Source organism: Lichenostomus cassidix, chromosome 4 (assembly GCF_008360975.1).
Source record: "Lichenostomus cassidix isolate B80296 chromosome 4, HeHo_3.0, whole genome shotgun sequence".
NCBI lineage: Eukaryota > Metazoa > Chordata > Aves > Passeriformes > Meliphagidae > Lichenostomus > Lichenostomus cassidix.
The window spans coordinates 2,420,964-2,447,318 of NC_139484.1; the positions used below are offsets into that span (position 1 = coordinate 2,420,964).

Here is a 26,355-nt window from a genome sequence, read left to right on the forward strand (position 1 = left end):
CAGAGGGTTATGTTCGTTAGAATATTTTAAAAACGTGTGTCAGAGCTCTTCAGAAGTCAGAATAATAAAAAACAGAATTGCAGAAAAGGAGCTTAGGGAAGATGAGAAAAAAATTAATGTATTTGTTTTCAGACTTGTTTTTATGATCCACATCTTTTAGATACACCAAAGTTTTAAATCAAGCAAATGAAACCTTACCACAGTTCCCCTTTGAGCACAGGGCAGAGGTAGAGACAGCTCCAGAGGTCACTGTGCTACTGCAGCAGCCCAGCAAGAGCCAGTGTAATTTTGTTTAAATTCAGAACATGTTCTGACAACACATGCCCATCTGCTAACCCTCTGGCTGAGAGTCAGCTCTGCAAAAGTAATAGGAAGATGGAGCTCCTGTTCCAGTCTGATTTTTTCCCCCTTCAGATGCCTCCAAGAGGGAGGGCATTTTGAACTGCCCAAAATAGGTTCTCTAACAATGTGACAAAATGGGCAATGAATGCAGGGGGGCAGAGAGGCAGGTTAAAAGAAAGAGGGGAAAAGCCACTAGTTTGTTGTTGGAAAATAGATGGATGGATTGATGGATGGAGGCTCTTGTGGAAAGGCTGGGATGTTACTGAGCTGGGGGTGGAAGGCAGTGATACTGATTATTTTATCAATATAGAGTTAGAGCCATTCAAATATTCTAATGGACCTTCAAATGTTTTTGGCAGTTCTGTGGTGTTTGCATCTGTCATGAAAAAACCCCACTCATTGCTCAGAACTGGTCCACGTGCCAAAGCCAGAGGTAGTCTCCTTCATTTATCCTTGTTTTGTGCCTGTTGGAACTCATGTTACATGATGAATTAATTGTGTCTTACACTGCTGCAGGTTGGCTGCACCAAATTGGCTGAATGTAAAATATTTCAGTGCAGTAATTACCACTGAAAAGTGGTAAAAGCTTTGTTCAAAGAGGCTTTTCTGCATGTGATGTGATGTATAGATGACCCAAAGTAAAGAAGGCAGAAAAATTAACACATAATTTTTAAAGAGGAAAACCTTCTATGGGAAGAACAATAACAGTTTTGATGACTAATGGACAGAGATAATGAAGTCAGTGTTGGGAAGGGAGAGAGGCAGAGACAGCTTAGCAAAGGCCTTGCAGACACTGACGTGTGGATGACATGGAAAACAGAACCAGTGAGGAAAGAAACATGTGTAGGTGTAAATATGCAGGTTTTGAATGTGAAGCAATCAGAGTTTTGAGTTAAAACTCAACCATCTCACCATGGAACTTCCAGCAGGAATAGTTGTGCACATGAGTTCAGCCTCATGGACCCAAACAGGAGGAATAAAGAGGACTCTGTCTCTTTTAAGCATTTGGGATGCACTTTGTGGTGTTGGAGAATAAAAAAAAGGAATTTCAAAGTATCATTATGATTAAATGAATGGAAGTAGTACAGTAGGGTTTTAATTTGCAGCCTAATTTTAAAAATGAACAACAAATAGGAAACTACAGAGGTGGGGGAGGTTGTTTGTAGGTTTTTTGTTTGCTTTAGAAAGGATATTTTCTTTCCCACAGTTTAGGCTACAGATGGGTCTCATGGGATTTGCTTTCCAACATAAGGGAGATATTCAGGCTTTCAGATTTCATTACCACTTTCTTCATTATTGTGCCTTGAGGAGCTATAAATAACACATGGCTAATTTGTGAATATGGCACGTTCCAGGGGATGTGTGTATTTTAATCAGGGCACCTTCTGACATTTGGTAATTGGTTTACAGATTTGTTATATAATTTCATGAGTATTAAGTTGCTAAGAGGAAAAAATCTAAAATTTATGTGATCTAAAATTTGCCCTCATTGGACCCTTGCAGCAGCTGTGCTCCTTCTGGGTCTAACTGAGGACAGATTTTAAGTCAACAAGTACATAAACTGGCATCTATTTTTGCATTTCTTACAGTTTTAGTGAAGTAGTAGTTATATTCTCCATGACATCTTTCTTTTAATTAGAACTCTTCTCTGTGTGTGTATATCGCTAAACAGCTTTTAAGATGTAGGTAAGTTTTGTCTGGTGAGAATTCAGGTTTTCTGTTGGAAGGTGCATGTTTGTTAGAACAAGTCACATGCCACTGGCACATCTGCATATGTGCACTGAGAACATCTGCAAGTCCATGCTCATGTCCTCCTTTTCCTTAGCTCAGCATTCCAAATGAGTTTTATTTCCAAAACCAGTTAGTTCTGGGGTGCCTTGTGTAATCCTGCTGTCCTGGAGCCTGGGCATCCAGTCCTTGGAAGTGGGCTGGGGAGTGATTTCAGGCTTCATGTAGGAGCAAACCTGTCTGAACTAACTGACATGTGACATGGATTAAAAAGGAATAGTATCTTCCATTTTTTCTATTATTGGAATCAAAAGTACAGACAAACGGAAAACTTAGGGGATTTTAAGTTTTAGTTCCTACTCGTTTTCTCTCTTGCACAAAAGACATACCTGCCTGCATTTCCAAAGTTGCCTTGCTCCTCTGGATGTACCTGTTGCCACAGGATGTTTGGGGTAGCTGCTAACTGGGGAACATTCGAGCTGCAGACAGCTGAGCAGTGGCTGCCTGTTTCTATTATTGCTCACTGGATAAAGGCAGCATGTGCCAAACAGCAGGATCAGGCAGGAACATCTGCCAGGAGCAGCGAGGCACGAGGGCAGCTCATGGCAAGAAATGTGTGCCTTTAATTTACCTCATTACAGAAACTGGGCCCTGCTTGGAGCAGCCCGTGGGTCACTCTGCCAGTTTGGGTAAGGCACTGGGGTCACTCAGTTGGCACATTGTTATCAGGCCATGAAGAAGATCAGCCTGGATCTGGGATTCTGAGGACTTCCAAGCCTGTGTTACATTTTTCGAGTTCTACTTAACCAGTGCAATATTAGCATTTTTAGAACTGATGCTGAGTAAAACAAAAGTGTGGTAGAAGTCCACTAAAACCTGGCAATTTCTTCTTTCTAATTCAGCTCTGGTTTTGTTGCAGCAAGGATCCCATGAGCCCAAGCTGCAGCACTGGGTGCAAAGGTGAGATTTGTCTGCCTGGCCCAATGTCCCCACTGCCCATGCATGGCTCTGGCTGTGCTGGATGCTGAAGAGCACAGCCACTGTGGCTTGTTTGGACATTGAAAATGCCAAGCACCTGCTGTAGATGTTGCCATCTGTCACTGCAGCATGGACTGAGGCAGCTTGGGCTGCAGGAAGTTGGCTCAGACCAGGCAAGGAACCAAAAGTTTTGCCTTTCCTGTTCAGAGCTTCACCTCTGCTGGCATGTGGAAACCCTCAGAGGCTCCAGGTGCTGTGGAGCTTGTATTGCCTTCTGCAGAGTGCTGCTGGAATGTAGGATGTTTTACATCAGTGTATCTATTGTTCTGCCACTGAGCCTGGGGGAGTGATGAGGGTGCCTGGGATAGTTGTGCTGCTGCAGGGACAAGGACACAGAAAGAGCTCTCATTCCCACAGGGAAGGTGAGTGACTGCACTGCTGTGCAGTATTGCCTGGCAAAAGTCACAATTTCATATTGCTATGTGGAGATCCTTGAATGTGTCTGGAGCCCGTGGCTTGGGAACAAATGGGAAAAAGATATTGCTGCAGGCTCTGATGGGGTAACAGCTCTCCTGCTGAGCCAGTCCTGGCTTCTCCAGTTCTGGAGCCAGTCCCTGCTCCCTTGGCCAGGAGCTGGCACAGCCCTGCCAGCAGTGTGAGGCCATCAGCTCCCCCACATCCTGGGACATATGGGCAGTGGGCCTCTTCCCAGAGGGTGTTTGTCCTGTGCCAGGCAGCACAGGGATTTCCTCAGCTCCCCATGCTGTGTTCTCACCTCGGGGAGGACAGCTCCAGCAGAAGGTGCTTCATTTGCAGGGACACACAGTGAACATCCCTTCTCCCTTTAATGACTCCAAAGAATTTTATTAAAAATACCAGTGGGGTTTTTTAGAGAAAAAGGCATTATTTATAACAGTGCTCTGCAAATAGTTTTTGTCAGGTTTTGTGATCTTTGAAGCTGTCCAGACAGTGACTGATGTGTTATATGGGACTGGCTTCAGCTAGGCAATGCTGTAACTTGAAATATTGTGAGATATATATATATATTTTAACTGTACATGGCCATGAAATAGAGACTTTCCCATAAAGTAGATTAAGGAAGTTCTTTGATGCTTTCATTCAAAGAACAGCTCTTGCAGAAGGTGAGCATTAACAAGATGGTAGTGTCACATTTTCATGACAAGGTTCTGACTGAGCAGATCATTAGACAGAAGGGATCAAAGCCACTTCCACATGTTACATTTCAGGTGGACATGAGTGTGACACTGGCAAAAAAGCTCAAGTAGCAAACTTCACAGGAGGGGAAGCTCACTCCTCCTGCCTTTCTGGCCTTTGCAATTTCCTTCCAGTGAGTTGCAAACTTCTGGAGTTTCAAAGGAGTTGATGGTTTAATCCTACTGGTTGGGCTGATACAGCTCTGATGAGAGACTTAGACATCTGAAGATATGTTGACTCTCCTTCATTACTAATGAGCAAGACCCAAATACCACGTTAAACAATTCAGTGTTTAATTCCTTCTGGCTTTCCAGTAATCTCCTTGGTCTGGAATTGCCTTTGTTTTTTAGTAAAGGTTACTTATCTAATTAAAAAAAAAGAATCAACTGGCTAAGCACAGAACAAACATTTTTTAGCCAGTGCAGTAAACCACAAAATTTTACTTCATAAATTTTACTAAAGTAGATTGGTCATTTATTTAATTCCAATTTATTAATTTAATTAAAAGTTGTAAATTTTACCAAATTAGAAACCTGATAAAATGTGTAAACCTCCTCTGCTCTGTGTCTACTTGGTAGGACATTCTGTGCTTTCTTCCATGTATACAGAATATATAACCCAGAGCCCGAGGGCACAGGGAGCTGTTAGATCTCATCTCAGGGTGTTCTGCAGGCAAGAAAGGCACTGGGACTGCTTGCTGACATCTGCTGAACTCGTGGGATTGCCATCAACCACATTATCCCCAAGTGGGAGAGCAGCTCCTTGTGCAGCTCCAAGCAAGCGAGCAAGAGCTGCCCCAAGTTAGATGTTACACAACAGGACTGTGAGGCATGTATCCAAAGTGCTGCTCAAACTTTTTACAGATCCTCCAGCACATTTCAAGTGTTTGACAGAAAAGAATAGGCAAGGGCAACAATGATTGATCCATGTTTTTAAGAAAAAAATTGAAGCCATATTTCCACCAGAGGCTTCAGACGGACATTGATATATTTATCGAGAAAGAGCCCACAAGCGCCAGCCTTTGCATCACTAAAAATGTAGCCTGCTGCAAGAATTTACAGCTCCAATGGAAGATTCATAGCTGCTCTCTGTATTTATTGGAAACATCTCTTGCAGCTGAGTAAAGACGTAAATATGAAATTAAATCACAAAAACTACTTTGAAGTAGTGCTAAGGGTACTGTTTAAACCTGCAGGGCCAGGACAACTTCAAACTAATGCTGAAACACCATTGAGATGAACAGTATTTACTGATCCATTATCCCACCACTTTACAGCCAATATGTAAAATCACAGATTATTGGAGAGTATTTGCTACATTTTTATATGTAATGCTTAACAGCAGGACTCAAGGGCAGCATGTCAGATAAAGATGCATCCATGAATTTCTGTCTTTGTGATTTATAGTTTTCACATCACTGCAAAATTATTTTTATGGTTTATTTTACCAGTGCATGGTGTGAGAGGACTTTATACGCTCTTGAAAAATAGCTTCATAAACAACAACAGGCTGTGATATGAGTTCTTTGAGTGCACAGATATGGGGGTGAATGCCACTATTAGGCTAATATTCTTTGTCCTCTTAGGTCACTGCAGGTATTTGAAGTGGTGGCAGCTCCATGGGCCAGGGAGCATGGGAGAGCAGAGCAGCCAGGAGAGAGGGGGTGAAACACAACCCAGCAGCAATTAGTGTTAATGTGTTATTTTGGATAATGATGATCCATAGTTTCTACATACTGAGTTTCCATCTCTACATCTTGTAGCTCCTTATCTAAATAGTGCAGGCTGCAAAACTGATTAATTACACTAGCAGCATCAGTATAATTAGTGCTGATTATTCTCCGAGCTTTTTCTTATTTAATCATCTGTTTAATTGGAACTAAATCCCTGTTTATCAAATAGTGTAGGTTTTAGCATCTGAAGACAGTGGATTTTGTTTAAATCTTTCCACCTTGAACTCAGGCCTTGTTATAAAAGCTTTGGGAATATTTCTCTGGGATTATACTGATTATAACTGGATCGGGATTTGGCATTTTGTAATATCTGGTCATTTGTCAAGTGATTTGATGTTATAGCTAGCACTTTCTTTAACAAATCTAGGAAAGAGAGATGAAGAATAACATACTGGAGACTCTTATAAATTACCTGCCATATTTATACTGTTACTCCAAAGCAGAATCTATGTGAAGTGATGGGGGAGAATACTTCGTTGATCAGCCTGGAGAAGTTTGAATTGTCTTTAATCAGGAGCTGTCAGGATAAAAGAAAATACATGGAAGCAATATGTGACTGTTTTTCAAAACATAAATGCAGCAAAATCTGAAGAAATAAGGAGAGTACCATACTTGTACATGATGTGCTCTTTGTATTATCAAAGCATAGTTATGTTGATGTATTGTGCAGTGACAGGACAAAGGAAGAGCAAGTAGAACATAGCAGTGGTGGAATGATCTAAGAAAGGGAAGTAATGGTACTTCAGCTCAAATTTTTCAGTAGGTCAGGAGCTGATAGTTCTTACCCTTCATTCAGCCTCTGTTGGGGCCTTTTGCTTTCCTCCCCTCTCCTGCCCCTCACAAACTGCTGTAAAAATAGTTACTAATGATGAATAGGGTTTTTTGGTTTTAAGTTCCCCCACCATGAAAATCTTTCCCTTTCTGTCATCCTCTAACTACTTGGAAAGTCAGTGTAATTCTCTGTAATTCACAAGCTTTGGGCATTTTGCCCATTAGGGTGTTTTTTCTTCATCACTTTGGTAGCTGCAGCACCTCTTCTCTAAGTGAAAGGGAGCATAAGGGAGAAAAGTCACTCTTGGTCCCATCCCAATCCCCACTTAGGTAAGGGCCTTGCTGCAGATCTTGAGTAGTTCATCCCAGTTAATTGGAACAGGAAATACTTGGGCTGTGCTGGGAACATTTCTGTAGCTGTAAGCACAGTGCCTCCACAGACTCCTGCAAGCAGGGAGGCTGTGCAGCACCTCCCACTCCCAGCTGGGTGGAAAGGGTGATCCAGGCCCTTTGCTGGCAGTTCTTCTCCCCCTGGCTTGTCCTGTTCAGCTGTGCAACTCAGAGGTATTTGGGCTTTGTTTTACTGGATGTTAAGTTACTCTCATGATTCTACCGCTTAAAATGTGCTTAATCTTTCCTCAGTGTGGAAAAAAAAATTATATGGTGACTCATCTCCTTGATTTAACATATGCTGTTGATGGCTTACTGAAGTTGTATTAATGAGAAATGTTGAAGTTTGGTCTCAGTGATGTTATTGAGTAGAGTGTGGTGTGTTATTTGCAATATATGACATTTAACTGCACTCCCTGCAGATTTAGCATGGATTAATTTCTAAGAGAGGAGAAATACTTCCCCAGTGAACAAATTTATAGTGAGAAAGAAGTGCCTATTTTCTAGTCATAATCCTGTGCTCTTTTCTTTCTTATTTTCCATGACTGTAAAACTCCATTCTTTGGTGTAACTGCAGACTAAAGACCCAAGCTGTGATTCTGTCCCATTGCAATCCTGATTCTGAAGTTTGAGTTCAGTTTTATCAGGCTGATGATCTCCCATCAGGTCACTGAGGAGAAAACAGAAAACAGTGAGATGGGAAAACAAGCAGGAGATGGTTCATGTGTTGCTTTTTTTTTCTTTCTCCTGACCTTCCAAATCTATGATGCCAGTGTATTTTAAAGGACAAACTGCAGGAGGCACCTAAAATTACATCATATATTCTATTAGCCTTTTATATAATTTTTCTAATATTTCTAACCTTTCCAATTGCAGTAAATTTTACCTGGGCTTTCTTGTGTTTGGGGTTTTTTGATTAGATTTTACGTAAAATCATATTAACTTCTTTAGTTCTATTTGTTCCTGCTACAAATACCATTTCATGGTCACCTGTTCTACTCATTGCCCCAGCTGGCAGCATGTGAAACACGGGCAATACCCTGAATCACCTCCATGCCCCCAGGTGGATTGCAGTGCTGGAGAAAGTGAGTATCATTTGTAGTAGAGCAATCTCATTTTTCCCCAGTTGCTGATACTTTCTAATTGAGGTGTGTAAGGCCTTATGGCTCTAGCAGTGAGGAGTGCTTGGCAGGATGTGGGTTACAGATAACTGGGCAAGTATTTGCTCCTGTCGTGTGTAAAATGAGAGCAAGCATGGAGCAAAGGCAAAGCTGAGAGTACTGAGCTGTGCTCATGGCTCTGGGTGTGCACTGAGTGCAGACTGTGGGGTACTGCTGGAGGCAGGCAGCTCTTACCCTCTGCTGATCTCTGCTCCATGCTGGCACCAAAGGGGGAGCAAAGTAAGAGAGAAACAGGCTGTTCTTTGGCATCAGCTGTGAAGTGGAAGCACAGGTGGAAGAAAAAAGTGATATTAATCTATCAGCCTAGGAAAGGCAAAAATAAGAAAACCATTGATTTTTTAAACATCATTAGAATCAGTAATGCATCACTTCCTCGTGAGAAATGACCTGTCCTCCTCCTTTCCAATCCTGTTACTTCTGTAATGAGTTTTTATTAGGTAACCTATTTTCTGTAAATTATAACCCAGATTTCTCAACAGACATCAAGCCATCTTCTCACTAAGAATACTTGTTAAATTATTTATTTCTGCTTGAAAAAAAATGCACTTTGCGGTAAAGCAAGTTGTAAGGGAAGTGATATTTGAAATAGAATTATGGATATAAAAATGTCATTTGCAATCCTTGGTTAGGTTTTCTTCCTTGTACAAACCGTTCAACTTAAACCTAATCTTAAATCTTTCCCATTTAAAATGTAATGGCAAAGTCCATTGGTGAGGTGGTAAAGACATTATTGGGTTTAATTCTGTCTCAGGCTGATTAGTTTTAGCTGCCTGTGATTAAGTCTCTGAATTCCTTTGCATCTTCCTATAATTTTACAGTTCATCTCTGAATTCCTTTGCATCTTTCTATGATTTTACAGCTCATCTCTGAATTCCTTTGCATCTTCCTATGATTTTACAGTTCATCTCTAGATCATTAGATTTCTCATTTTGGGTGGGGGTTGTTACATTTAATACCTTTGGCTATTTTTGTTCTGCCTGGTCAAATACTTTACTAAACCTCTGTTTTCTAGTCCTTTTTGGGTAACCATAGGGGCATTGTGAACTCTTGTACTCAGAATACCAGCATTAACAACAGCTGAGGGAAGGGCACCTTCTGAAAGAGTGACATCAAATGGATTTGTTCTCAGTCTAAAGCTTTGAAATCAGTTTTACTGTTCTCCAAATAATTCTGGCATTATGTATAAAAATGATCACAAAGCATGCTGTGTTTTATCAAAGGTGCAGGATCTTTTTATTTTATTAATGAACAGTTTAATGGGAGAGCCCTGAAATAAGATCAGTCCTGTTGATTTGTGAAGGTGTATTCTGTACATTGTTGGCTCTAGAAGAAAAGAGGAACAGGTTTATAGCTAATCTTTCACCTGTGCACCAGATCTCTTCTTATGCTTAGTTCTGGTATAAATGACAAAATGTTTGGAAGCTCTTAGGTATTGTTTTCAGTCAACTATTTCATACACCCTGATTACAAGAAATAATTGGAATTATATAGAACCTTCATATACCACCTTCTCTCAATGCCTTACAGCTTGGTATTTCACTGTGTTAATTGTTCTTACTGTATGTGAAAGGAGAATTGTACAAATGATGAGTTCAACTTTGATCCATATTGGCTATGGCATCAAAATCTTCCCTTGAGCTACTGGAAATGTATTTGTTCTTTAGCAGAGCAGAGTAACCAAAGCACTCTGAGTAACATGCACAGTTTGCTTTGTACCTCTGCCCTGGGCTCAGATTTTTTGTGCTGGGTTAATGTTTTATGGTGTTAAAGCAATTTCTTTATCTGATGGGATTCCTGTAGGATATCCTGCAGGATAATAATTAGGCTGGATAATTGGATCCAAACACTGGAAGGCTACAGAACAAGGTAAGAGGATGCAATTATTGAGCAAGTGTGTGCATCCTGGGCAATGTTTGTGGATGATTCCAGTAGCATGGTAGGATTCATGGTCCAGAGAGGCAAAAAATGAAGCATGCCACTTCACTCTTACTCCAGTTTACTGTAGGATTTTGGCACAGCCTTAATGTTTTTATTGAAAGGAGACTCTGACTGTCTCTGACTGTTACTGACTGTAACTGACTATTCCCTGTCAACATAGGGAATTGCTGCTGTTGAATTGTCATTTTATCCAGGAGGTGTCAAAAAGGGATATTGAACAGATACATTGTTCTTGGAGTAGATGAGCCTAGAGAGTAAAATGTTGCTAAGTGAAGGAGCTAAATTATTTTGTATAGCAAACACAGTTTTGTGCAGTTAGAAAGTCCCAGCCTCTAATCCCCACTACTAAGAAGCTGAAAGATAATCAGAGTTGACCAGCAAATTCTCAATATGAGAGAAATTCTTGGATTTGTATATTTGGGCCCTATCCCATGACCTCTTCTACCAGATGTAGAAATCATCATGCAGTAAAGGCATGATGCTCTCTCCTGTCCTGTCCTGTCCTGTCCTGTCTTGTCCTCCTTAGTGGAGCATTTGTCACTTAAATGATGCCCAAGTGGATTTGATCCTCAGGATCATTCATGCCTAAGAGCTAGGGCAAGGAGAGTTCCAGACTTGAATGAAGTCACGAGTAAACAGCTGTGCAGGAGAACACTCTGTCATGATTTTAGAAGAAAACACGATTCTTGAATGTGAACTTTCCAAAATGGACATGGAGGATCAAATTTAGGGGAAGCTGCAAAGGGCAGTGCAGCCCAAAGGGTGACCCTTGCCCGTGGCTGAGGGAGGGGTCAGGCAAGAGCTTGGTGAGCAAGTAAAGTGGGGAGAATGTGATGTCAGAAGATGAGAAAGGTCAAAATAATACCTAACTTCAGTTCATGGCTGCCTGTGCTGAAAGAATGCTGCCTGGTCACATGGCCATGGATATCCATAGCATGGATTTGCTGCAGCTCCTGGGAGAAGCTGGATTGAGCAGCTCACTGTGCCTCACCAGAGGGTTGCTCCTCTCACAGCTCCCCAGCTGGCTCTGAGCTGAGAATTGTCCCCTCAGTCTGAGAGGTGAAGAACAGCAGCAAATCCCATCTTGTACCTCCTGGTGGTCAATACGCACTGATTGCCCTGCCACATAGGGACAGGCTCTACTGCCAGCTCTGCCACTGGGAGTGTTCCTGGTGATTTAGGGTAAAATAGAAATTACTAATGTAAAAGAGCTAGAAGCTGGATAATAGTAATAATAATATTTTTTTAAGCTGATTCAGAGAGCCAGAGATTGTATAATGATTTACTAAGATATGCCAGCTGCGATTCATTTATTATTTTCTTAATGAATTTGTGCCTACTTGGTACCGGGGAGGATGAAGAGTGGAGAGCCAAGTAATTGAGAGAAACCACCAAGTGTAACCAAGCATCCCGCCCTTGGACCCCAGGACTGGTACAAGTTGGTTCTCAGGCTTGGACTTGGACCAAGAACCAAGGGAGCATGTGCAAGGGAACAGGGTGAACACTTCATCGTGATGAAGAGGATGGATCCTGTCGTAATTAATCATCGGGACCCTTCCCCACAATTAATCTGAAGACACTGCACTTGCGCGAGCATATTTAAATGAACTTTGAACTCATTATAATATGAAGCGGGGATAGGTAATGAATATGTATAGGGGCTTTGTCTGACTTTATGCATGTGTAATCTGTAACCTAATATAAACTTAGTGAAGTGCCACTGAGGGTGTGCATGCCTTTGGAGGGGCTACCCACCATGTACCCCAGCTGGAATAAACACATACCTACTTCATAACTATCTGAGTTGTGGAGTCAATTCCGTGCTTCACTGGAAAGGCTGCAGACATGTCAGGATCCTTCACTGGAAAGTAAATGCACTATAATGCAGCTGCTTTGCTGCTCTGTACTTTTGGTTAGCACCACGTGTTTTTATAGCCCATCCTAACAAGATGAAAGAGGTATGGATGAGCAAAGAAAACAACATAGAGGGTTTTATATAGGAGTTGTTAAAATTAGTTGCTTCTACTTCACAAAAATTTGTAACAACTATTTTCAGTGTGTTCCTTATTACACTTCTTTTTCCTCTCCCTTTTGTGTGGCACAAAGCAACAAACACTCCTTCTCCCTCTTACCATTTTTCTTTTTCTCTTTCTTATGGGATAGAAGAGAAAATGGAGAAAAGAAGTATGAAAAGCAGAACATAATTTGAGCATTGTGCATTCCATTAAACCCAGCAGAACCAGGAAAAAATCTGAAATACTGTCAGTTCTAAAGTATTACCCAGTCTTCCTTTTTTAATTAAAAGACATATCTAGACCTACTATCTCTCCTTTTAGCAATGCTGAAACTTAGGAGAATATGTTTGGAACCATTAAGTCTCAGGGAACTCTACAGATTTCAAAGCCCTTATCTCTCAGGAGTTTGTGCCTGAACCCATTACACAATTTGGTCTTACTTTTGCAAAAGCACTTCAGAAATTTTAGTTTATAAGCTTGTTGATTACATTCTGGCATTTTTTACTCAAACAGCATCAATTGCTTCAAATCTCTGAACCTGACAGGGCAACGGAATCATTTACTTTTAAACAAAAATAGGGGTAAGCTGGTTTTTAACATTTTTGTTTTCTTGTCCAAAAGGCATGTAAAATCAGCACATCTGCAGAAATGCAAATAATTTACATGTGAGGACTAGCTGAAATTTAGCGTTCTCAGACAGATGACATTTATCCATCAGCATTCACATGCTGTTATATCAACACATCTAGAAGCTTCTGGTTTTGAAAAGCTTCATTTATCACTTGTTGAATGCCTGAAGCTGAACTGCTCTTTCTCAAAAAATTGTTTCTTAGATTGGCAGATTCTGATGAGAACTAAAAAAAGTCACCAAAAAACCCTCACCCACCTGTCTATGCCTGCTGTGCCACACGTCTGAAAATGGCCTAGAGCCAGCACAGTGGTGCATTTCAAATATTCAAAGTTTATATTCTTCAGTCATTAGATACTGAAGTTGCATATGAAGTACATTAGAAATTAGTATTGAAGGCTTCCTGTTTAGCAAAAATCGTATAGTTACTCAACAGGCACATTTTGTTTCCTGATGGTTTTATAATTAGCTGGTTTGTTCCTAAGAATAATTTGCTCTTCTTTATTTTTACAAGTTCGTATATCTTCTTTAATCAGCCAACACACATATTTGTCTTACAGACAAATGCATTATATGCTACATATTTCATCACTGAGTGGCTGCCAGAAATGCATTTCCATATCTACTCTTCATGAATCAGCAGAACACCACTATAAATCTTCACTCCCTGTAAAACTTTTTAATGGAGGTGTATCCTCATTCTGATGTTCTATAATCAGCTTTGTCAGAGACACTGTGGGCCTTCTTTCCTTAAAATATTAGCTTACTAAAGATTTAAACCACTATAAGCAAGAGAGAGAGAATCCACACATTCTATCTAAAATCATTAAAAGATTGATGAGCATTCATACCTGGAAAATTCTGGCAGAAGAATAATTTCTTTGCAGCAGCCTGTGTAATTAAAGAGAGGATGACTATTGGTAAAAACATTACTCCTTACTCTCTCTACTCACTTGAGCTAGATCACAGCTTGCAAAACTGCATTTCCCCCTCCTGGGATCCCAGCCAGGTGGGTCAGTTGTAAGAAATCAGAAGCACAGGGGTCAAAGAGTCAAACCATGTGCCAGGGCACAGTGCCTGTGAGAGTTACAGTTAGCCAGGGCTGGATGGTTCAGGGAGTAATCCCAGCCACTGCAGTACGAGCTGTGGGACAGCAGGAGGGAGGTGGGCAGGATGGGAAAGGCATCGCCTAAAGCTCCCTGGTGGGAGGAATGATATGGATCTTCTGAGGCATTAATGCTTCTGTACTTCACTGTTGCTTGTACACAAAGAACATTGGTGTGGCCATCATTCCCTCCAGCAAGCAGATAAACCAGTTTAAGAGTGGCTGTGAAAACAAGCCTTAGTGTTGTTGGCAGCAAGAGGTTATGGTATCTGCTGCAAAGCAGACATGCCTTTAGGTTCCTTCTTTAGGTACACTTGCTGGCATATGGAGCAATAACAGAAACATTCAGTGGCTTAGGGCAAGAGCAGCATCCCAAATAGAGTTTAAATGACAAACAAATTGGAGCAGACACTTCTATCCACATGAGCCTAATGGTACTTACCTTTGACAGTAAATGCACAAGATTACATCTGGCTGAGAAAGTCCCTCTGGGCTGGAAGTAATTGGCAGCTGGAACAGGACTCAGGAGCACCATTGCTCTGCTCTTACATGTCCTTTGACGTCTGCCTGTGCCCACTGCAGGGGAGAATATGGGGAGCTTAGACCAGGTGCTGGCAGTTGTGTGTTTTTAGGTTATTTTCAAGGCATGATATCATCTGTTACCTCCTGCCATTCTCCTCCCCGAGTCACTTCAGCAGCCATTCTGCAATAACTGCAATGCCAATTCTGGGTTAAATCAAGTAGAAATGCTTTAAGTGTCTGCATTTGCCATGCTCATTTTACCTCAACTTTCTATGGCTCTTTTCCAAGCGTGTCCCACACCTCCCTAGCTCTGTTTAGTCTGGGAAAGGTATAAGAAAAATAACTGAAGGTCATATGGCTGCCATCCATGCATAACTAATCCTTTATCGGAACAGATGTGAGTTGCAAAGAAAGTTCATGTCTAACTTTCCAAAAGGTTTGATGGAAATCTGTCTGGGAACAGCCAGAGCTGAGTAAAATACCTACAGTGAATCTTTGCTTACTTCACAGAAGTACCATGTGCCAGTAACATTATCCAAATCAACGTGGATTTAAAATCAGATGTCTGGGTGTGATCAGTCCTTTCTGTCTGGAACCCAAGGAGATTAATGCAACTTTGCTTTGTCTAAAGCTGGCACTGTCCAAACCAGCTGTACTGTGACTATATATGTATATGATAGAAACATAATTTTCAGAGGTGTGATGAGTAGTGGTGACAATTTGCTTTAGTAAGCCTGAGCAGTCTAAGCCACATAACTGATCCAAATCCTAGGATTTCTTTGGTTTACACTAATTATAGGTGTCAGTTTGGTGGTGACTGGACACTGTGTTGATGGGTCCTTCAGAAGTGCTGAGAGATAGATAAAGTTGGGATGAACTGATGTATTTCATATTATGAGCAGCTGGATGAGCTCTGAACACCATACCCAAGTGATTCATTTCTGAACAGTGGTGAAAAGAGAGGGGGTGCTTAAATAAATCAATGGTGATTTTAATAAACCGGGAGCTTCTCGGTACTAAATCTGTCTGCATCTGATCTGAATTGCAATTACCTGTCAAAAATTCATCCATCATTGCAACTTCCAAACAAACTTTCTGGCAGCAGATGTTTCAGGGAAGCTATTTCATGTGGGAAATATATTGTTTGGTGTACAGCATTCCCAAGAACAAAAGCCAAAGCAGAAAACATTTCCTGAGTAACAGCAATAACTTCTGTGTCATACCTAAGCCCAGTTTACTGGTGAATATAATTTGTAAATGTGAATTTCCAACATAAATCAGTCAATGAAATACTACTCATAATTCAGCCCATCTCAAAGAGGTGTCGTAATTCAGTGTTTGTGTACTTGTGAAAGCAATGGTATTTCTAATAACTTCAAATGCAGCATTATTAAACCCTCTCTCTGAGGCTACTGCACTGGTGAGTGCCAAACAAATGTGATGTGTTCAGCAGCCAGGCTGTGGGAAGAGCTCTAGGAGATTGCCTGAAGAAATGTGTCACACAGATCTGTAATCAGCAGGTGTGGGGCCACCTGTGCAATCCCTGTCTCTCTCAAACCAAAACCCAGAAGAAACTGGGGGAAAAGAATGTTTGCCTGCCACTTAATGTGGCTTTATTGACTTCCTGTCTTAAGAGAAAGGGCCGAGTGTGGACTGTGTGAAGGATTTAAATTCAGAATGCCTAAACTCCAGTTTTTCATTGACACCCTTCCCACCATCTGATACATGGCTTGTCCCTTCTGTGGCAAGAAGGCAACGTAATGAACATTTCTCTGCAGCCATCAGAAAATTGTCACATAACACGGCTATTTCTCATCTGTACATGTACCTTGAAAATGACCTCTGAAGACAGGCTGGACATATGATGAGAAGATTGCTATCCCAGCCAAATAATACCCCAAAAGCTGTTCTACTGTCACCTCTATCAAAACCCTCCATTCCCTCTGCCAATTATAACAGCAGAATCTATCACTCTTTTCAATTTTCATTATATCAGGAATTTACTTTGCACATTTTCGTCCTCTCTGTAGTACTTTAAAATCATGTTTCATTAAAAGCTGTTTCTAGCATAATTGGGAGCAATTCACTTATAAAGTAACTGCTGACAGATGGATCCATTTATATCTTAGACATGATGTGCTGAGCTTCTTATCTTGTCACCTGTGCCTGGTGTTTGAGGATTCATCTTTTGTGTTAGTGGCTCAGAGAGCCTTGGCCTCACAGGCTGCACCAAGTGTGTCATTCTGAGCTCTGGAAAATTGATGGCTGCCAAATGTTTGGAGAAAGCATCCTGGTTTGCCCTACTTCTCTCATTCATCCGTGCACAGTGTCACTGGGGTACCATTTCTGCAGGAATCAGAAAATATTTACATCTCTCATGTCCACTCTTCTTTATTTCCCCATTATTTATTTCCTTTTATTATTTAGCTTGGAAGGGCTGTACTTTGTGCAAATCACTTCTCAGGCCTGTGACAAGAGATTGTGTCCCCTCCAAGGGGTTTACTGCCTGAGCACTGGCTCCCAGGGCCATCTGTCCCTTCCCCTGTGCCAGAGACACAGAGCAGAGCCAAAGCTCAGCAAATGGATGGTCAGCTGCATGTCCCAGGGTGCTGCAGGGGTGCATAGGTCCTTCCCTGGATAGCACGTGAGAGGTGGTGAGTAGGGAGTGAATTATAATGACCTTTAAAATGAGGATAACTTCTACCTAACACAGTAGAGAAGCTGGAGCTGGCACAGGGGAAAATGGAGAAGTGAATGGCACGAAAAATGATGCTGGCAGGAAACTTCACAATGAGCAGAGGGAAAGATAATTTATAGCAAGACCTGGGCAAAGCAGGCACTGCAAGGGAAGCGTGTGAACCTAAACCTGACCTTTCCTCTTTCTATGAAACCTTTATGAAAGGCTGCATTTTAGGAATATGAAAGGGAAAATCAACATTTAGCCCTAGAAGTAGCTGGAGGAGCAGGTGCTTCAGGCTGAAGGTGGTGTGGGTTGCACATAGCCTTGTGCTCACAGTCAGGGTGTGATCCCATCCCATCTGGCTGTGGGCTGGACCTGTGTTTCTCTGGAATGCTTGATGAAGCCTTGGGAGACACCAGTGGATTCACTGCTTGGGAGATTGCTTACCCTGGAGAGCACAAGGTGTCAGCACCAGGCAAACCATGTCAAGCTGCTGCATTAGAAGCAACGTGGTTGAAGCTGGAATTGTTCCTGATGGGTGCTTTTAATTTCCTTTTCCTGTGGAAAGATTATTGAAAAAGCTGTTCCAGGTCCTTGGATCATGCATTCCGACAAGTTTAAAATTTAAACTTGTTCTAAGTGAAGATCACGTGTGTTTCAGGCCTATATGCATAATATATGTTAATATTGCTAATGCATCTGTGACCTCAGCACAGAAGTGTCATGAGATGGAATGGCAGAAGCTGACAGAAGAAGGACAAGGGGGTAAAGCTTAAAACAGCCTCATTAAAATGTATTTTCCTCAGTTTGAAAAAATAATGAGAACCACCCCTTGATCCATTTTCCTGAAAGCAGTGATCAAATGCTTTAGAGGCCAATTTCAGTCTTATTAATAATTTTTTTATTAAGAAGGATGAAAACTATCTAATGTAATAACTATGAAGGAATGCAGAGTCATTTTCATTACAGCCATGAGCATTTATTTGTGGCATAATATTACCTTTAGGCAGAAAAGTCCTCTACTATTGCACACATACACCTGGTTCTCTTAGCTGTTGCTTCATATCCTGCTGTAATGAAATACCTCCTTTAGGTGCATCAAATAAACAAGTCAAAGTACCACAGACCCAATACTATGTGATCGTTTTCCTGTCATTTTCCACTGTAAACCTGTAAGCTTTCTTTCATTAAAGAGAGCAAATGTCTACTTGAATCATTCCAAGGAATCACAGCCCCACCACCTCCTTAAACTGTGTATTGATATCTCCAGAAAGCAATTTAATCCATCTTTTCTTCCCACCCCACACAATGAAAAGACAAAAAATTGCAGTTTGAATTACATTAGCCTTCAAGTCTTCCTAAAGATAAATAATGTTCCCTGCAGGTTTACATTAGGAATTAAGTGTCTTCATTCTGAATAACAGTGGAAATAAATTAAATGTAGGGAGGCACAGCCTTTAGCTCTTTTGCTGGGGCTTCGTTTCAGACTATGATTTTTACACAGCACTTTTGTTTCACCTGTGTTTGAGGACAAAATGTAAAATGTTTTCAGAAAGTATCTTCCCTTGCCCTTCCCTTTTCCATTTTCTTTATATAAATATGAACTTTTTTTTTTCAGCTCTCTCAGAATGTTGAAGCTAAGTGACTTATAGCTAAGCTATTCTCCATGGACTGGACTGCTTCGTGGCTCACCTCAGGGTTCCGAGCTCTCCATGGGAAATCCATCACCTCTTCTCTGTGAGACACAGAATTCAGGCAACACTCAGTGACTGACTCCTGCAGCTCAGAATGGTCCCTCCTACCTTGGGAAAATGCTTTCAGAGATTAATTGTCAGCTCTGTGTTCAAGGTATAAATGTCCATTTCTAAGTGTAGTGGTCTGAAAATCCAGCTAATATATTCCCATTTTTCTTACACAAAAGATTGAATACTTGCATTAAAAAGCCATATTTATTTTTAGGACAGGAGTGCAGACTGCTTTTAAAGACACTTTTAAAAGACTCTACTTTTAAAGCAGCTTGGATCAGTAGGTCACAAGGCGGTCTTTCCAGATCTCCAGACTTTATCAGTGGAAAGGAAGGCCCACTGTGAAGCAAGGAAGTGTTTCTGGCCATACTGCTTAACTAGAGCAGGCAGCCTTGTCTTTGTTTACATATGTGGTATTTTTACCCTTATATTCTTGAGTCCTCTCCAAAATATGGGAAGGCTAAGGACTGCTTCCAAATGTTTCATTCCCAGTTGGTTTTGACATATCTCTTTTTTTTTTTCTGCTCTCCTCTGGCTTTCCTTGGGTTTAGATGTTTGGTTTGAATTATCCCTGTTTTGCTTCACATTATGAATAAGCAGGATTTTAATATTAACACCTGAGCACAAAAAATCAAAATTAGGAAACTGTTCCACTTGACTTAAAGCATTATTCTCCTGAAATGTGATACCTGAGGTCTGGGATACCTCAGCTGTAGAAATCAGGTTCTGGTAATTATGACTCCTATAGGACATTTCAAAATTAATTGTATTTCTTCTCAGTGAGGGCTGTGTGGTGTTTGGCTGTCTGTTCCATTGAGCTTAGGCTGCTCTTAGGACCCATGAGCCATACAAAAAAAGGGACAGCAGCAAAAAAATAGGGGGAAAAACCCCCAACTTTGTGTGATTTAGCAGCCTACTTGGAAAAAGAAAGCAGAATATTGTTTAGCTTTATGGCAGAGGAAGAAAGTTGGTTTCTTGGTCTTTGAAAATATATATAGCTCTGATTTAGTATTCAAGGTAATAACCAGCCCTGACTGTAGAAAAGAGTATTTGTAAGATATCTTTTCCTGGCTTTTTAAAATTGAAACCGAGTCACTTCCAGTGGAAGATTTTTCCTTATCTAGCCTGCTACCTGCCTTTCTTCTTTCACTATTTCAAGTTCCCAGGCAAAGAGCAGCGATGCTGCACCTGTGTCTCTGCCAGGAGGGGCTGACACCAGGAGAATGGGAAAGGGACACCAAGTCCTGCTCCTTTGCCACATCTGCAGCTCTCGTCGCTGCAAGTGCCTGACGCTCCTGTTTGGCTCAGGCACTGATCCTCTCCTCCCTCGGGCAGAGCTACAGCCAGGGATTTCTGCCCAAAGCAGATGGAAGCAGATGTGGCTGCTCCTCCAAACAAGCCCTCCGTGCAGAGGAGCTGGGGGCAATTTCCCTGCAGGAGAAGGGCAGTGAGGAGCAGCAGGGCTGCCACAGGCCTCAGCAGAGGCTCCTGCTGGCACTGTTATGATGCCTTGCTGCCCAGCAGGGTGTGGGAGCCAAGCTGCTGCTGCTTCCCCGGGGTGTCACAGAGTATTCCTGAGAGAGCCATGGGCTCGGCTTTCCAGCCTGCATGGAGAAGTGACTGTTCTGTGGGCTCAGGAGGAGCATCTCCTTACAGCTGTCCCTTCAGGTGTGACAGTGACAGTGTGCTGAGGGAGAACAGAAGGACTGAATAATGCAGAAGTCAGTTTGGCACATCTGGGGAAAACGCCTGTGTGTTTCTAGCCTTAAATGTTGCAAACAGGTGGGAACTGCAGCTGTCAGAAAAACTTCTTCTTATTTCTATTAAGAATCTTGATTATTTTTGAAAAAATCGTCCCCAAAGTGAGATTTTTCAGTTTTGAGGTTGTTCTGATTTGCAATAAAATGCTATTTAAAAGACAGAGAAGGGTAAAAAATCCACACAAAACACAATTTGCTGAAAAACCCAAGAAGTAAGATGGAAAGATCTTACCGTAACCTGACAGAGAGAGCCTTCCAGCAATACTTTCCAACATCTCCCTTGGCTGATATGCCACAGGAACTGGAAGTCACCACATCTAGTGAGACTTGCACCCTTTCCTTGGAAGGTCACTGTAACTTCAGTGCTCATGGTTTTAATGGGATCAAGAGGGGACTGTCACCTGTCAGCCCAGAGGCAGTGGCTTGTCTTGGGGCTGGAGCTTCATGAGGATCTCTGTTCTGTCCTTGTAACCACAAACTGTGGATTAATGTTGAAATAAGTCTTAAAATTCTTAGAGCAATGCACCCATATGGAGATAAACAACTTTAAATGCACCTTGAAGCAATTGTGTAAATTTCTATGCTAAGAACTTATTCATATGAAGTTGTTATTCATATGAAATTGTGATAAAGCTCTGAACATAAACTGGAATTCAAAAACCATGGCTTTTGGCTGCCTTTCAGGAAAGGTACTTTACTTTCACCCTGTGCTTGGTAATACAAAATGAAAATCTACGTGAGATCGAAGGGTAACTGCCACATGCCATGTTGCATTGACTGTGGAAGTTATTTTCCATAGTTCTGGGAATGCATAAGTTGCCACAATCTTTCCATGCTCTCATTTATAAAAATCTTGCCCAGTAAGGTGGCTGTGGGTAAATACTGAGAGTAATGCATGAGGCAGCTGCTCACCTTGTGTTTGGAGGAAAACGAGCTGGATGGGCAGGGCTGTTTTGCAGAGATGATGTCCTCACGTGGGTTTGCCACTTCTCCCTCAATTCTGCCTTCATCCCCTCTCCTTGAGCTGCCTGACTTCAGGAAGTCTCTGTTTGCTGCTTGTCCAAAGAGCACCTTGCAAACCTACGACCAGAAATAAATACCATTAGTTATTAATAGCTTAATGAGTTACCTTGTGGTCCTTGGCCTTAGGATTGACTGCACTGGCTTGAGCACAGGCCAGCCCCAAAGCTGGCATTACCAATGATTCCCTCTGAGCCTTCAGGGTGGTGTCACTCACAGGGTGGTGTCACACACAGGGTGGTGTCACTCACAGGGTGGTGTCACATCCTCCCAAGCATGTGCCTGTCTCTCTCTGTGCTGTGTGCCCATTGTTAAGTAAAATGAATGTTGAAATCAAATGCTAAACAAAGTGCACATAGGTGCTTGGGGGAAACCACCACCTCTCATATTCCTGTGGTATTCAAGTGAGTGTTTGTCTTTGAGCTTCTTGGGTCCAAGGATAAATGGGTGATTCTTTTTCTTCCTTGATTTTTCTCCAAACAACAACAAAAAATTTGCTCCTTTAATTCCAGTTCAAATTAATGGAAGTCTAGGGGAGAAGAAACAGACAAACAAACAAGGAAGTGTTTTATATTTGGGTTTTTCTTTCTATCTCCTGGCAGATGGGCTTGGTGTGTTTTACAGCCACCTTCTGAAATCAGTCTGTTATTTTGCCGTTCCTTTGTAAGAAAGTAGCAGTGCTGAATCTTTATCATATTGATCGTTCCACAGGCTTTCATCTGGGGCCTAGAATAATACACAGCATTGTTATTGCATTATTATTTTTCATTTGTATCCTATTGATTTGCTGCCAGGAACTTACAGGTCAATTTGCAAAAAGATGGGCTATGATTTATTTTTTTTCTAAAAGATTATGCCACAGTGGGAATGCTTTTCTAAGGCTGTCAGGTCTTTAGGTTTGTTTTTTCTCCTCTCAGGAGTGCAGCACATTCATAGATTAGTGGCACAGTTCCACCTGGATTTACACCCAGAGTATCCATGACTTTCACATCATTCATGGGGATAAGTGGCTGTACACAAGCTTACGGTTAAATTGGAATTTTACTCTGGGGAAATGGTTCTTTTCTCACTCCTCCCTGCACAACTCAGAAATAACCAAGTCAATACAGTTACACTGATATAAAAGAGTGGGGAGGGGACACTTTCTGTGTCTGATCACAGCAAGCCACCAAGGTTTAACACCCCCAAGTGACAGATGCCAAAAATAGACATGAAAAGTTATTTTTGCTACCATATTTTTTGTTTGCTATGGTAACATGAGTTTACCACCAAGTCGTAGTAGTCCAGTTACTGACCACTTTGTGCTCAGAAGGCCACTTCTGAAACAAAAGGAGGACTCTTAACCAAATTCTCCTTTTTTTAAATTTGACTTACTGTTGTTGGATTGTAGCTACTGGGACAGCAAGGATTATAACAGAATCTGAAATTGCACTTCTGATTCCTTCAGTACAAAACTCCTGCAACATAATTTACAAGGGGTTGGTTTTTAATTACTCCATGCAGAATGTGTGAAGTGCAGTAGGCTGATGTATCCATACACTGTGTTGTGTACTGTTATTTTTCCCTGGAATCCATCCAGGTAAATCAAACCCACGGTGAGGGACTTCCAGTTCATGTTCTATTTACACTGTATTGGATTTTCCTGGCATCCTTTCAGCAGGAGCAATTTGACAAGGGAATTTTTTTATAGCACAGAACACCTTTTCCTGCCAGTGAAGATTCTCAGTTTTGGGATTGGTGTGATGTTACATCCTGGTTTGTGGCACAGAATTGGATGTTGATGTTAAACCACACTCTTACCAGCACTGGTCACTGGAATTATCTTCCCAGTTTGGGAAATTTTGTTCTAAATTATAAATCATTCACTGAGCTCCAAATAAGACACAGCCCAAATAAATGCCTCATTCATAATGTCTTCCATGGCAAGATAATTATCAAGTAGCTGAACTGCTGCCATTATGTTATAGAAGTATTTCAAAAAATGTTTTAGTTTGTTTTCTTTTCCCACTTGTCCAAGTTTTGCTTCACATTTTGACACCACTAGGATGTAACTGTATTAGACTGGAGTGAGATTTTCTGCTTTAAGGGGAGGTGTGTAGTCACCAAATGTGCTGTGTCTGGCTGCTAAGTGCCTGTTAAATGGAGCACAGCAGCATTTATATTTTTACATGTATGTAAAATGTACATATATGTCTGTATTTCTAATTACTTCAGTATGTATTTATTTTAATATTTGAGGGAAAAAAGATTACTATGTTCCAAGACTGCTGGAAAATTTCTTAATCCCCATTGTGCACCAAAGTGCATTTATACATACCAAAAAACATTCCTTCTTTACAGTATTCATGACTGTTTAAGTTGAGTAGAGGTTTTTTTAAATTGGATTTAATTTAATTTCATTTTTTAAAATGTTTTAATTAATAAAATTTTTATAATTTATTTAATTAATTTATTAAATTAATTTATTAAATTTTATTATTTAATAAAATTAATTTATTTAATTTAATTTTAATTTTATTAATTTTGTTAATATTATAAAAATTTATTAATTTAATTAATTTAATTTTTAATTGGATTTAATTTAATTTTTTAAATTTTTTTAATTAATAAAAAATGCCAAATTCGTTCACTGGTTGCTAAGGAATCTTTGATTTTTACACATTTTTATATAAAAATGTTTCTGAATATTAGATTTAGAGCATCTAAGTTGTAGTTTCAAAATCTGTTCTCCTTTGTAAGCATCAAAGATGTTACAAAATGGTCAAAATCCTCTGTTTCAGTAGAGCTCAGAGTTTTTCCATCTGACAGTTTAACAAATACAAGGAGTTTTATGTTCTGCTTTAATATTAAATATTGCTTTATAAATCACAGTAACTGCTTTCCACCAAACCCGACTTCTGCTTTATTTCAGAGACTTGCCAAAGGAAAGCCTTGCATTTGTCAATAACTTGTGAAAAGTGATTCCTCATTTCTGTGATATGTACCAAGAAGAGGAGATTTAGCAAGAGTTTCTAAGTTCCTCAGACATTTAGCAAAGACCCCAAGCCCTTTCTACAACTGTGAGTATGGATATTTGTTTCTCAGCTGGGATTTATTGATTGACTGAGACATTCTGACTGCTGCAATGACACTTTTAGAAACTGGGATATTTGTTGGCAGTCAATGAGCAGAGCCCTGAATTGAACTTATTGCTGATACACTGCCTGCAATCTGTGAGCAAACACATGCACAGAACCCAGCATTTCTGAGCTTCTCTTTTACTTTTGGCAGCTAAACCAAATTTACAATAAGCCTTGCATCACTTTTTATGAAAAAGCAAAAAAGCAATGAGATACTAGTTACCTAAATGTCCACAAAAATTCCCAGGTGATAAATAATTATTTGCACTATTTTTTCCTGGCACTATACAGTGCCTGAGCAAAGAGGTGGTTCCTCTCACAGCTGCTGAAGTGCTCTTGTGGAAGTTGTCTGTTCAATGCAGTGCTGTGGTAGAGCCCTGGACAGTGTCAGGTGGGTCAGCTCCTGCCAGGGCTGTGCATCCTTGCCCAGCCAGCAGGTCACTCAAGGGTTACTGAGGCACCATCTGTTGCCTTGGCTCTTGGAATGGCAATGGCTCATGGCAGGAGCCCAGATGAGGAATAAACTCTCAGCCCTGTGCTGGGGATAAACATACTTATAAAGCCTCACATTAGCTCCCAGTAATAAGGAGCTGTTTTGGACGTTTTTGTCTGTGAAGCCCCTCTTTGCTAACTTCTGGAAGTCCATTCCAGAGCTCTGGCAAAGCCCCAGCTGTTGCACTGTGCTGTTCCAGAAGAGCTGCCCAAGCAAATCCAGTTATCCTTGTGCTCACTGCAGCCTGGGTGATGCGGGTTGTGCTTCACATACAGCACCAAACAGGACTGAGTACTATAATGACCTCTCATCTCACCTGAGGTGGTGCTGCAGAGCAGGGCAAAGCATACACCTGGTGCAGAGAAGCCAAAGTTTCATGCAGGATCAAATCATATGGACTAAATGTCAACAGCTGTAACTTTCAAATGGGACTTGGAAAGGCAATCACTGGATTATGCTGGACCATTCTAATTCTTCGTAAATCTCTTGTATGTCTTTTGATAGTAGTAATGAATGCATGGGATAATAAATTATTCTGTGATAATAGAAATATTTTAAAAGTGCCCCAAATTAATCTTTTGAATATCATCTCTATTAGGAAGCAAGTGGTTCCTTAATATGAAAATCCGTTGTCACAACCTAGAAGTGATGAATGGATGCATTCCCGTGAGCAGGAATTATAAAGGTGACTTCTGACTGTTGGGTTGAGTTCACACCAAAATTCAGCAGCATCAGGGCATTTGCAGCTGGGGCATCCTGAGGCTCTGCAGTCTCACAGTGCAGTAGGCTGGCTGTACAAACTCCTCTCTTGATATTTCAGGTTCCCAAATGGTTGCTCTTCCATGTTGATCTGCAATGTGTTTACAAAATCCATGTGTAATGTGTGTGCCAATTACATTGCAAGGTTTGGGGTTTCTTCCTTAACAAAATATAAACTCTGTCAAAAGTCTGCACAGTAGATTTTATCCAGCAAACTGAACTGCTGAAGTTGCA

The 26,355-nt window shown here is 41.0% G+C and overlaps 1 protein-coding gene and 1 long non-coding RNA gene across 14 annotated transcripts in view; one reads left to right on the forward strand and one right to left on the reverse strand.

Annotated features, from left to right (window-relative positions):
* LOC146437683 (uncharacterized) overlaps positions 1-26,355 on the forward strand; it is a 56,694-nt gene that overhangs the window by 22,289 nt on the left and 8,050 nt on the right. For 7 of the 11 annotated variants that reach the window (XR_014851478.1, XR_014851475.1, XR_014851477.1 and 4 more), the window contains 4 exons: positions 2,990-3,030; positions 3,256-3,470; positions 18,844-19,073; positions 24,662-24,809. Coding sequence is in view for 1 of the 11 variants with exons in the window: in XM_085057625.1 (XP_084913751.1) it covers positions 19,037-19,073 (37 nt within the window). In the remaining 10 variants the exon portion in view is untranslated. Of the gene's footprint in view, positions 1-701; positions 3,031-3,255; positions 3,471-8,167; positions 8,242-18,843; positions 19,074-24,661; positions 24,810-26,355 lie in introns of all 11 variants that reach the window. The other 4 variants (XR_014851476.1, XR_014851483.1, XM_085057625.1 and 1 more) reach the window with 4 other exon arrangements.
* LOC146437684 (uncharacterized) lies at positions 6,486-26,259 on the reverse strand. Of its 3 annotated transcripts, none has more exons than XR_014851487.1 (6): positions 25,679-26,259; positions 21,643-21,810; positions 18,918-18,960; positions 14,466-14,599; positions 13,770-13,809; positions 6,486-7,826 (listed from the first exon to the last, which is right to left on the reverse strand). It is a non-coding gene; the product is annotated as an uncharacterized LOC146437684 (long non-coding RNA). The 3 variants fall into 3 exon arrangements; XR_014851488.1 differs by having other exon boundaries at positions 26,002-26,257; XR_014851489.1 differs by lacking the exon at positions 18,918-18,960 and having other exon boundaries at positions 25,679-26,256.